General features: G+C 41.9%; 1 protein-coding gene across 1 annotated transcript in view; it reads right to left on the bottom strand.

Moving 5' to 3' along the window:
* Positions 1 to 5,794: 5,794 nt before the first annotated feature.
* The window catches only part of LOC120993189 (cell surface glycoprotein CD200 receptor 1-like), a 69,894-nt gene continuing 62,597 nt past the window's right edge, over positions 5,795 to 13,091 (bottom strand). Inside the window, exon 5 of the mRNA XM_040421748.1 lies at positions 5,795 to 5,882. Within this exon, the coding sequence (XP_040277682.1) occupies positions 5,844 to 5,882 (39 nt within the window). The 3' untranslated portion in view covers positions 5,795 to 5,843. The remainder of the gene's footprint in view (positions 5,883 to 13,091) is intronic.

The following is a 13,091-nucleotide window of genomic DNA, read 5'->3' as shown; positions in this document are numbered from 1 at the left end:
CTCCCCCATCAAGAATGTCTTGGACTGGATGAGGTGATGCACAGGAGCAAAAGACCACTTTGGTTCAACTATGGCTCCAAAGAGCTTGGAAGGATGAAACCCAGCATCTGTATGACCACTACCATGCCAGAGTGTCAGCACATATGGCAGCAAGGGGATACTGTATGTCACCTAGTATTAATGTGACCCTGCCTCATCATATACCTGCTGCAGAACTCAAAATAAAGGGGGCACCATCCTGGTTGTGTGATCATTGACTGAGCACCACTAGCAGTTTATATAGCTTAATCAAATTAAAGGGGTTATCCAGTAATATGTAATATGACCTATCCTCAGGATAGGTCATCATTATCAGATCGACGGGGGATCCAAGTCCTGACACCCCCGATGATCAGCTGTAACACTGAGCCGTCTCGCTAACCGGAGCTGTGGTGAGAGCAGCTGACTCCCGGAATCTCTCCCAAGCACACCACTGTCCATAGTACAGCAGCTGTGCTTGGTATTGCAGTCCAGCCTCATTTACTTCAATGGATCTCTTGGAGATAGGCCATCAATATTTGTCACTGGAAAACCACTTTAAATTTCCTAGGCGTTTTTTTATTTTATTTTCTAGTAGCGTTCCGAATATACGGTACACATACTGGAACAGCATACTGTTGTATTTCAAGATGCCGCATCGTGCAAGGCGAGAAATTAAGATGGTTACTGAAAACTTGTGTTGAGCGAATGAAAGTTGACGAAGTGGAATTCAATCCGAATTTCAGGAAAAATTTGATTTGTCTTACGAATGCAAATTTCCTGGTGATTCAAGGAAACAAATTGGATTTTTTCTGAAATCACTGCTGCACATGTTACAAAGTGAAAGTAAAGCTTAGGAATAAGGGATCACCCATAATGCTGTGCAGCCAGCCAATCAGCAGATAGCCAGCCCCTCTGATGTCACAGCCCTATAAAAAGCCTCATCCTGCCCGATCTCTGCCATTGCCCTTTGATCTGAGTAAAGGGACAGATTTGACAATGACAAGTGCTAGGGGAGCTACAGACTTTGGTTGATCAAAATGTATTACACCATGTTATTGATAAAAAATTAGCGGAGTTCTTGATCAACCAACACCCTGTGACACCCGTATTTTATACACTACCAAAAGTGCATAAATCCCTGGATAAGCCTCCGGGTCGCCCCATTGTTTCAGCTACTGATTCAGTCCTATCTCCCCCTGCAATATTTCTCGACAAAGTGTTGACTCCACTTACAAAAAAGGCCCCTTCCTATCTGAGGGATACCCAACACTTTTTGGAGGCAGTACGGGAAATTGAGCTGTCGCATGATTGCATCCTGGTCACTCTAGACGTCTGCAGTTTATATACAAGTATAACTCATGAAAAAGGTCTGGAATCTGTCCAGAAGTTACTAGATGACAGCCTGTACTCGGTACATGAAAAAGAATTTTTTATTTCCTTACTGTCCATTGTCTTACGTCGCAATTATTTTTTATTTCAGGATACTTTTTTCCAGCAGCGGTGCGGGACCGCGATGGGGTCCAATGCTGCACCGCCATATGCAAATTGCTATATGGCACACTTTGAGAGAGAATATATTTACCCAAGTGAGCTGTATCAAAATCATTGCATATTTTGGAAACGTTTTATAGATGACGTTTTTTGCATATGGCGGTGCAGCATTGAGACCCTTATGACCTTTGTGGATTATATTAACAACATAAGACCAGAACTGAAATTTACCCTGCACCAAGATACACAATGTGTCTCCTTCCTTGACACATGGGTGATTAGGGGAACTGACAATAGAATTACCACTGACTTATATGTCAAAAAAACTGACAGAAATAGTCTCTTGTCATTCCAAAGTAATCACCCATCTACTGTAAAAAAATCTTTGCCATACTCGCAATACAGAAGAGTGGCCAATATTGTCATGGATCAGGACACACGTGACCTCAGGTTACGGGAGATGACTGAGAAATTTATAGACAGAGGCTATCCGCCCTATCTATTACACCAACAGCTGGATAAGATAAAAAATCCCACAGAAAGGAAAGACAAGGGACAAAGAATACCGTTAGTGGTAAAATACCATCCTTGGATGGACCGAGTTAAGGCTGTCATCTATAAACACTGGAACATCTTACAAAAATCATATCCTGAGATTCAGGAATTTAGGGACCGTCCCATGATGTGTTTCAAGCGAAATAAAAATATTAGGGACATGATTGTCCGAGCAGATATAGGGAGTGACAGGATGCCTCAGCGACAGCTCACTTTCTCTACAGTTAGGAAGGGAACATTTCCCTGTCTTAACTGTGTTCACTGCTCCAATGTGATTAAAGGCTCCAGCATAGCACACCCACAGACAGGACAGCAAATCCCCATTCGGGGTCACTTCACATGTGACAGCAGCTTTGTGATTTATTTACTTAAATGTCCCTGTGGGTTGTGCTATGTTGGAGAGACGACAATGCGTATGAAGGACCGGGTAGCAAAACATAAGTCCACAATTAGGAAAGAAAATATTTTGCTACCTATTCCCCAACATTTTAAAGAAAAAAATCACGGCATCTCACAATTGCGTTTTCAAATTCTAGAAGAAGTGACCTTACCTCGACGTGGAGGAAATCGGATCCAGATGCTCCACCAGCGTGAAGCATATTGGATCCATCGACTTGAGACGCTTGCGCCCAAAGGCTTAAATAAGGAATATTCACTTAATTGTTTTCTCTGATCCTATATGTGTGTGATAGATAATTGTGGTCTGTCATTTTGTATCTATGCATGCTACTGTTTTGTAATCAAATATTGATACCGCGGTTCTCTACATATGTTTGAACCTGACACGAATCTTTTTGAATACTGCAGCACAACCTATTTCCTGTAATATGTGATATTCTTTTATAACATTTTTTGTAATTGAGACAACGGTGCTATGTCATATGATGTATCGTGTGACTGACATCATTGTCTCCGTGACCATATATCCGTCCTTGTATGAGGGGGTGATGTTTTAATTATAATGTACCGTTATCCATGGAGTATATATATGAGATGTGTAAGGGATCAAAAATTGCCTCGATAAAATAATAACATATGGATTAGATACTTATCTTACCGCACTCCACTCTTGATTAGTTTGTTTGGTTGGGTTGCTTAGCAGTATGACGCACTGGCCCCGTGACTGGTCACATGGCCGGGGACGGTTCAGCCCGCCCCTCGCCATGTGACTGCCTACGTGGTCAAGAGGCGGGTTATTTGAATTGTATATAATGATGCCATTTGTAAACTACGATGAGCTGTTATCACCTGTACTTTGATAAAGACACAAACTAGTGTCGAAACGCGCGTCACACATGGGTGACGAATAAAAGGAAAACTTTTTTTCATCATTGGAATTACGGAGTGCTGGTCTTTATACTGCAAATATTCAAGTATCTACCTCTTGACCGCGCACCTGGACCGCGACTGATGCGCAGTGCCGCCCATTCATTTATCTCAAGTGCTAGGGAAAGTGACTAGGAAAGACTATTTGAAAAATATTACTGTAGTTTTCAACAGTTCAGGGACAGCACTGAGAAAGTGTAGGGAGATAATAGGGAGACTGTATCCACACTATAGGGAGAGTGCAGGGGCCAAAAATACTGTGTAAAGCCTGGGTAATGGAGCGATTCTTGTAAATTTCAAGTTTATTGAAATTATTATTATTTTTTTAATATAATAAAGAAAAATTTTCTTTACAACATATTCAATCAAAATAACAAAGGAAAAGCAGGTCATCGAGTACAAAGGTTAACATAAAGATATTCATTCAAAAAATCTATTACCTCTAAGTAAGGGTAAATTTTGGTAAGATAGTTGGTCATAAGAATAACTCTGAAGTCAGTCTGCTAACACAGACAAATAGTGTCTCTTTAACTTTGTACCTTAAGACAGTTTACCTAGGTATAACTTGCCGTTATATCAGAACTTAATAACAGGATTACAATGACATTGGTGTCTCAACCATTCAAAAATTAGTATAAGATTCCTATAAGGAACTCCCAATAGTGAGAGATTATCTGAGTAATATTATTGTGTGTAACCTTATATTAAAAGTTCTCAGATCATCTCCCACCATGAAGGATTTGCATAGTTATTCATTACAAAAAACTTCAGAACCTTAAGGTGCTAGGCAGGATCAAGGCCAGAAGGAACAGGAAAGATGTGTAGAGGGTTAAACCTGTTGGCTCTCTAGTTCTGGACAAGCGGGTAATGGAGCTATTCTATTACACATTGCTGCACTAATTGGGGTTAAAAGTGATCTATTACTACAGGGTGTTCACATTCTTTTGTACATAAATTATTCCGTTAATCCTTGATTCTGTAATTAGGGTGAAATAGGTGTCCGATACTACAGATTTGGGGCGGGGGGGGGTTCACGTTCTTTTATGCATAAGTAATTCCATTAATACTTGATTGTCTAATTGGGGTGAAATTGCGGTCTGACACTACTAATTTTGGGGGGGGGGGGGGGTCACATTTTCATTTTCCATAAGTAATTCTATTAATCCTTGATTCTGTAATTGGGATGAAATTACAGCCTGATACTACAGATTTTGGGGTGTTCACGTTCTTTTAGACATAAGTAAATCTGTTAAACTTGATCCTGTATTTGGGCTGAAATTGTAGCCTGATACAACAGATTTTCGGGTGAACAGGTTCTGTAGCAATCCATGAGGAATCAGCTGATGGTGTAAAAGGAGACCGCTCTTTCACTCTATATATAACCTACAAAGAAAAACAAGCCAGTGATATACCCTTAAAGTATAATCATTTTTATTATGACACATGAAATTACATGATGCAAGGATAGGTGACTGAAAAAAATGCCATCTCTGACCCACAAAAATGACTACTGGGAATTACTCAAAAATACATATTATAACTAAAATACATGTTATAACTAAATCCAAAACATGACCGTCTCTGCCACACCCAGATGATAATGGTGTTATATGCTGTTGATCATTGACCGGCTGTATTAACCGAAGTAATGTTTTGGATTTAAATTTAATTTCAATTTTGAATTATGTGTCATATTATTATACTTTATGGGTATATCGCCGGCTTGTTTTCTTTGTAGGTTATATATGGTTTTTGAAGCCCATACCTAGTAACTTATTGTAGGGTGGACTGGAAGCACAACAGCAGGGTATTGTACACGGCTGACTAGTTTCTCATGTGTGCTTTTACTGTTTTCTTTCACGCTATAGTAGGATCTTGGGCCGCTGCTCGGTTCTTTATACCTAGCGCTAACATCGACCTGTAAGGCTGAGTTCACACTTGAGTTATTTGGTCAGTTTTGGTCGCGTAACTTCCCAAAGAAGTGAAGTGTGCAGTGATTCTAGGAGCGACGCCTGTCACCTGCCTGCCATACTGACGCACCTTAACTGTTTCACTACCACAGCGGACTAGCTATGCATGTTTCTTCAATGCACAGAGATGTACACAGATGTACACCGATGTACAGGCTCTCAGCAGCCAGGAAATAGCAGATTTTTTTTAACGTACTTTGTCACGAATTAATTCGGATCAAATTATTATAATTTTTATTCGGTGAAGCATATGAAATGAATTTTTGAAAACTTTGCTCATCTGTACTGAAAACATATTGGTTCCTGACCAAGGATAAGGCATTGAATGACCAAACCCTCATAAAACTTTATAGATCTTTACTGAATTAAAATACCAAAATTTACTGAAAAAAACATGAAAGAAGAATCAGACGGAAGCACATAATCTACATCCGGGGTAATCTAATCCCTTGACACCTGGTCATTCCATATTCCTTCTCTTCAGGCTTCAATACTTTCTTTTCCAGGAATATTTTCTTTCTTAAAGATGAAGAAGACATCAGTCAATCGTTGTTATATTTAACAAGTGATTATAGAACATAGAGGTGAAAATATTCTTGATTTTTACGATATATTGGACATGGAGGTAAAGCGCGGTGCATTGTAGAAAAAGACATAAAAGCAGCAAAAGAAACCATTAAGAGAAAGAAAGATAAAATAGGAAGAAAACGGCTGGCACTCACTATGTGGGGTTATTGTGCGGTTTTAGATCCAATTGAACAGTATATTGTTTTTTATTATTTATTTTTTAGGGGGATTTTTAACTATCTTGTTTTTATCGAATATGTATTTTACTGTTTAAATAGCGATACAGCTTTAATAAATTGTTGTTTGATGTGATACCACATAGTGAGTGCCAGCCGTTTTCTTCCTATTTTATTTATCTTCTTGGACTGATCGAGTGAGCAGTCTTATCGGCTAGAGCACCCCTACCCTACTGAGGAGGGTGGTGAGCTATCCACATATCTTTCCAAGAGAAAGAAAGTGCCTGATAAATATACACAGGATGATCTGCAAGTCATTATAATGTAGGGAGGCTCGGACATAACAAATAGGGTTGCCATCGAGCCCGTATTTACAACCTAAGGCCGGATAGAGCAGCATCTGTTTCAACTGCATCTTCAGGTCACGGATACAGTTAAATCCGATGATGGAACAGGGAGTCGTCAACTCCCTGCTCCACTATTCACCCTGCGACTGATGGTTTAGTGCAGGCAGCCGCGAGACAGTGATGTCATCATGGCTGGTGTGCTAAACCACTGGACAGACCAGAACAGATCCATATTTGGAGATCTGGTCTTCCAGTGGTTAGGCAAGCTAGTGAGACGATTTTATTGCATCGCGCCTGCCTGCACTAAACCCTCAGTCGCAGGGTGAATGGTGGAGCCGGGAACTAATGACTCCGCGCTCCACCATTGTATTCAACATTATGAGAAAGTGGCTGAGTATTCACTTTGGGGGTACATAATTGAGCATCGTACTTTGTGAGGACACATACATATGGGGGCATATACTGTGTTGGGGGCACATAAGGGGACATTATTTTGCGTGTAGGGCACATAAGGAGGCATTACACTCTATGGGGCACATAATGGGGCATTATATCATGTGAGGGCATTATGCTGTGTGGGGGTTCATAAGAGGGCATTATACTGTATGTGGGTACATAAGGGGGCATTTACCGTATGAGGCACATAAGGGGGCATTAGTCTGTGTACGTAAAGGGAAATTATACTTTATGGGGGCATACAGTATAATGTAGAAATGCATAAAACACTGTAAAAAATGCATTTTATTTTTAAAATGATAGAAGAAAGTATGAAGAAATTCCCTTCCTTCCCCAGAAAAAAAACACAACCAATGTAAATTTGGCCGGAAATCTTCTGGCGTCCTTGGTAGCAATACCTGCTTTAGAGGTAACAAATGCAGTATCCTCGACCTGGGGGTATCTGCAAATGTTTTATTGTGTACTATAATGTATTGTTATGTTATGTTGTTCCCGTTTAGTCCAGCAGAGGAGGTAATGGTTGGAAATGGTTGGCAGTAACAGAGCTACTCCCCTCTTGGTAGGAGTGGGCTGGTCCTACTTCCTGCGAGGAGGGGGAATTCCAGAGTAGACAGCAAAGGGAGAGGAAGCACGTGTCAGAGCTCATACTCCTAGGACCCCAATTCTCCTGTGAGGCCAACACTCCACAGAGATCATCAAAATTCAGAACACAGCTTACAGAAAGCGTCAGTGTGACAAGACAGCAGAGTGATCGGCAGGATCACAGATTTACAGACACTGCTGCCAATGAGGGACTATGGTTCAGACACCCATCATCTAGCTAACATCCAGGCCAGGCTAACATCAAGCCTGTATCACATTGGACACCTACAGTATATCCACAAGTGCCTGCAAGTGCCATTAAATTGTCACACAGCCAGCCACCATACCTTCTCATCTGGTGCCAGAAACTACACTTTGTACTTCATTCTGCTGGATGTACTCTACATTTTATTCTGCACTAAGTAAAGAGAGACTTTTATTCTTTTAATTATGACCTGATTCTTCAAACCAACTTTCCACTGCACCAGGGAAAAAACTGTAATACAACATCTCATCAGGGCCAATGCCACACCCATCCTCTGCACCAAGCCTTGGTAACTGAAGGGGCCCCAGTGGTTCCTATATACATTAAGAAGACATTACTGATAAAATAGGCATGTGAGACTCTTTGATAGAATTTGAACTAGTTTTCAGGAACTTTATATTACACATCTCTTTAGAAGAGCATGGCTGAACAGATGGCAGAACAGAGCACTGCATGCAACCAGAAAGGATCAGCCCCCCCCCCCCCCACAGGCAAAACAGAGCACTGCATCCAATCAAAAATGATTACTGCTCCCCCACAGGCAAAACAGAGCACTGCATCCAAACAGAAGGGATCACTGCTCCCCACAGGTAATACAGAGCACTGCATCCAAACAGAAGGGATCACTGCGCCCCCACAGATAGAGCACAGCACTGCATACAATCAGAAAGGATCACTACTCCCCCCCATAGGCAGAACAGAGCTCTGCATCCAAACATAAAGGATCACTGCTGCTCCCCCACAGGCAGAACAGAGCACTGCATGCAAACAGAAAGGATCACTACTCCCCCACAGGCAGAACAGAGAAATGCATACAACCAGAAAGGACCACTGCTCCACCCACAGACAGAACAGTGTGGTGGTGTGGTACGTTCACTGCAATGTGTTAATTATATTCACTTTAAATGTTCTTCTAGTTAAAATGCTATATATATACACTGCTCAAAAAAATAAAGGGAACACTTAAACAACACAATGTAACTCCAAGTCAATCACACTTCTGTGAAATCAAACTGTCCACTTAGGAAGCAACACTGAGTGGCAATCAATTTCACATGCTGTTGTGAAAATGGGATAGACAACAGGTGGAAATTATAGGCAATTAGCAAGACACCCCCAATAAAGGAGTGGTTCTGCAGGTGGTGATCACAGACCACTTCTCAGTTCCTATGCTTCCTGGCTGATGTTTTAGTCACTTTTGAATGCTGGCGGTGCTTTAACTCTAGTGGTAGCATGAGACGGAGTCTACAACCCACACAAGTGGCTCAGGTAGTGCAGCTTATCCAGGATGGCACATCAATGCGAGCTGTGGCAAGAAGGTTTGCTGTGTCTGTCAGCGTAGTGTCCAGAGCATGAAGGCGCTACCAGGAGACAGGCCAGTACATCAGAAGACGTGGAGGAGGCCGTAGGAGGGCAACAACCCAGCAGCAGGACCGCTACCTCCGCCTTTGTGCAAGGAGGAACAGGAGGAGCACTGCCAGAGCCCTGCAAAATGACCTCCAGCAGGCCACAAATGTGCATGTGTCTGCTCAAACGGTCAGAAACAGACTCCATGAGGGTGATATGAGGGCCCGACGTCCACAGGTGGGGGTTGTGCTTACAGCCCAACACCGTGCAGGACGTTTGGCATTTGACAAAGAACACCAAGATTGGCAAATTCGCTACTGGCGCCCTGTGCTCTTCACAGATGAAAGCAGGTTCACACTGAGCACATGTGACAGATGTGACAGAGTCTGGAGACGCCGTGGAGAACGTTCTGCTGCCTGCAACATCCTCCAGCACAGCCCTGCATGTGCTCGCCAGAGGTAGCCTGACTGCCATTAGGTACCGAGATGAGATCCTCAGACCCCTTGTGAGACCATATGCTGGTGCGGTTGGCCCTGGGTTCCTCCTAATGCAAGACAATGCTAGACCTCATGTGGCTGAAGTGTGTCAGCAGTTCCTGCAAGACGAAGGCATTGATGCGATGGACTGGCCCGCCCGTTCCCTAGACCTGAATCCAATTGAGCACATCTGGGACATCATGTCTCGCTCTATCCACCAACGTCACGTTGCACCACAGACTGTCCAGGAGTTGGCAGATGCTTTAGTCCAGGTTTGGGAGGAGATCCCTCAGGAGGCCGTCCGCCACCTCATCAGGAGCATGCACAGGCGTTGTAGGGAGGTCATACAGGCAAGTGGAGGCCACACACACTACTGAGCCTCATTTTGACTTGTTTTAACCACCTCAGCCCCCAGTGCTTAAACACCCTGAAAGACCAGGCCACTTTTTACACTTCTGACCTACACTACTTTCACCGTTTATTGCTCGGTCATGCAACTTACTACCCAAATGAATTTTACCTCCTTTTCTTCTCACTAATAGAGCTTTCATTTGGTGGTATTTCATTGCTGCTGACATTTTTACTTTTTTTGTTATTAATCGAAATTTAACGATTTTTTTGCAAAAAAATGACATTTTTCACTTTCAGTTGTAAAATTTTGCAAAAAAAAAGACATCCATATAGAAATTTTGCTCTTAATTTATAGTTCTACATGTCTTTGATAAAAAAAAAATGTTTGGGTAAAAAAAAAAAATGGTTTGGGTAAAAGTTATAGCGTTTACAAACTATGGTACAAAAATGTGAATTTCCGCTTTTTGAAGCAGCTCTGACTTTCTGAGCACCTGTCATGTTTCCTGAGGTTCTACAATGCCCAGACAGTACAAACACCCCACAAATGACCCCATTTCGGAAAGTACACACCCTAAGGTATTCGCAGATGGGCATAGTGATTTCATAGAACTTTTTATTTTTTGTCACAAGTTAGCGGAAAATGATGATTTTTTTTTTTTTTTTTTTTTTCTTACAAAGTCTCATATTCCACTAACTTGTGACAAAAAATAAAAACTTCCATGAACTCACTATGCCCATCAGCGAATACCTTGGGGTCTCTTCTTTCCAAAATGGGGTCACTTGTGGGGTAGTTATACTGCCCTGGCATTCTAGGGGCCCAAATGTGTGGTAAGGAGTTTGAAATCAAATTCAGTAAAAAATGACCTGTGAAATCCGAAAGGTGCTCTTTGGAATATGGGCCCCTTTGCCCACCTAGGCTGCAAAAAAGTGTCACACATCTGGTATGTCCGTACTCAGGAGAAGGTGGGGAATGTGTTTTGGGGTGTCATTTTATATATACCCATGCTGGGTGAGAGAAATATCTTGGCAAAAGACAACTTTTCCCATTTTTTTTATACAAAGTTGTCATTTGACCAAGATATTTATCTCACCCAGCATGGGTATATGTAAAAAGACACCCCAAAACACATTCCTCAACTTCTCCTGAGTACGGGGATACCAGATGTGTGACACTTTTTTGCAGCCTAGGTGGGCAAAGGGGCCCATATTCCAAAGAGCACCTTTCGGATTTCACTGGTAATTTTTTACTGAATTTGATTTCAAACTCCTTACCACACATTTGGGCCCCTAGAATACCAGGGCAGTATAACTACCCCACAAGTGACCCCATTTTGGAAAGAAGACACCCCAAGGTATTCCGTGAGGGGCATGGCGAGTTCCTAGAATTTTTTATTTTTTGTCACAAGTTAGTGGAAAATGATGATTTTTTTTTTTTTTTTTTTTCATACAAAGTCTCATATTCCACTAACATGTGACAAAAAATAAAAACTTCCATGAACTCACTATGCCCATCAGCGAATACCTTGGGGTCTCTTCTTTCCAAAATGGGGTCACTTGTGGGGTAGTTATACTGCTCTGGCATTCTAGGGGCCCAAATGTGTGGTAAGGAGTTTGAAATCAAATTCAGTAAAAAATGACCTGTGAAATCCGAAAGGTGCTCTTTGGAATATGGGCCCCTTTGCCCACCTAGGCTGCAAAAAAGTGTCACACATCTGGTATCCCCGTACTCAGGAGAAGTTGAGGAATGTGTTTTGGGGTGTCTTTTTACATATACCCATGCTGGGTGAGATAAATATCTTGGTCAAATGACAACTTTGTATAAAAAAATGGGAAAAGTTGTCTTTTGCCAAGATATTTCTCTCACCCAGCATGGGTATATATAAAATGACACCCCAAAACACATTCCCCACCTTCTCCTGAGTACGGAGATACCAGATGTGTGACACTTTTTTGCAGCCTAGGTGGGCAAAGGGGCCCATATTCCAAAGAGCACCTTTCGGATTTCACAGGTCATTTTTTACTGAATTTGATTTCAAACTCCTTACCACACATTTGGGCCCCTAGAATGCCAGGGCAGTATAACTACCCCACAAGTGACCCCATTTTGGAAAGAAGACACCCCAAGGTATTCCGTGAGGGGCATAGTGAGTTCATGGAAAAAAATAAATTTTGTCACAAGTTAGTGGAATAGGAGACTTTGTATGAAAAAAAAAAAAAAAAAAAATCATCATTTTCCACTAACTTGTGACAAAAAATAAAAAATTCTAGGAACTTGCCATGCCCCTCACGGAATACCTTGGGGTGTCTTCTTTCCAAAATGGGGTCACTTGTGGGGTAGTTATACTGCCCTGGCATTTTCCAGGGGCCCTAATGTCTGGTAAGTAGGTAAATGACCTGTGAAATCTGAAAGGTGCTCTTTGGAATGTGGGCCCCTTTGCCCACCTAGGCTGCAAAAAAGTGTCACACATCTGGTATCTCCGTACTCAGGAGAAGGTGGGGAATGTGTTTTGGGGTGTCATTTTACATATACCCATGCTGGGTGAGAGAAATATCTTGGCAAAAGACAACTTTTCCCATTTTTTTTATACAAAGTTGGCATTTGACCAAGATATTTATCTCACCCAGCATGGGTATATGTAAAATGACACCCCAAAACATATTCCCCAACTTCTGCTGAATACGGAGATACCACATGTGTGACACTTTTTTGCAGCCTAGGTGGGCAAAGGGGCCCAAATTCCTTTTAGGAGGGCATTTTTAGACATTTGGATACCAGACTTCTTCTCACGCTTTGGGGCCTCTAAAATGCCAGGGCAGTATAAATACCCCACATGTGACCCCATTTTGGAAAGAAGACACCCCAAGGTATTCAATGAGGGGCATGGCGAGTTCATTGAAAAAAAAAAAATTTGGCACAAGTTAGCGGAAATTGATTTTTTGGATTTAGTTCTCACAAAGTCTCCCTTTCCGCTAACTTGGGACAAAAATTTCAATCTTTCATGGACTCAATATGCCCCTCAGCGAATACCTTGGGGTGTCTTCTTTCCAAAATGGTGTTATTTGTGGGGTGTTTGTACTGCCCTGGCATTTGAGGGTCTCCGCAATCATTACATGTATGCCCAGCATTAGGAGTTTCTGCTATTCTCCTTATATTGAGCATA

The sequence above is a fragment of the Bufo bufo genome, chromosome 3 (assembly GCF_905171765.1).
Source record: "Bufo bufo chromosome 3, aBufBuf1.1, whole genome shotgun sequence".
Classification (NCBI taxonomy): Eukaryota; Metazoa; Chordata; class Amphibia; order Anura; family Bufonidae; genus Bufo; species Bufo bufo.
The sequence above is the reverse complement of the archived record's forward strand: the minus strand, read 5'-3'. Positions and strand labels throughout refer to the sequence as shown.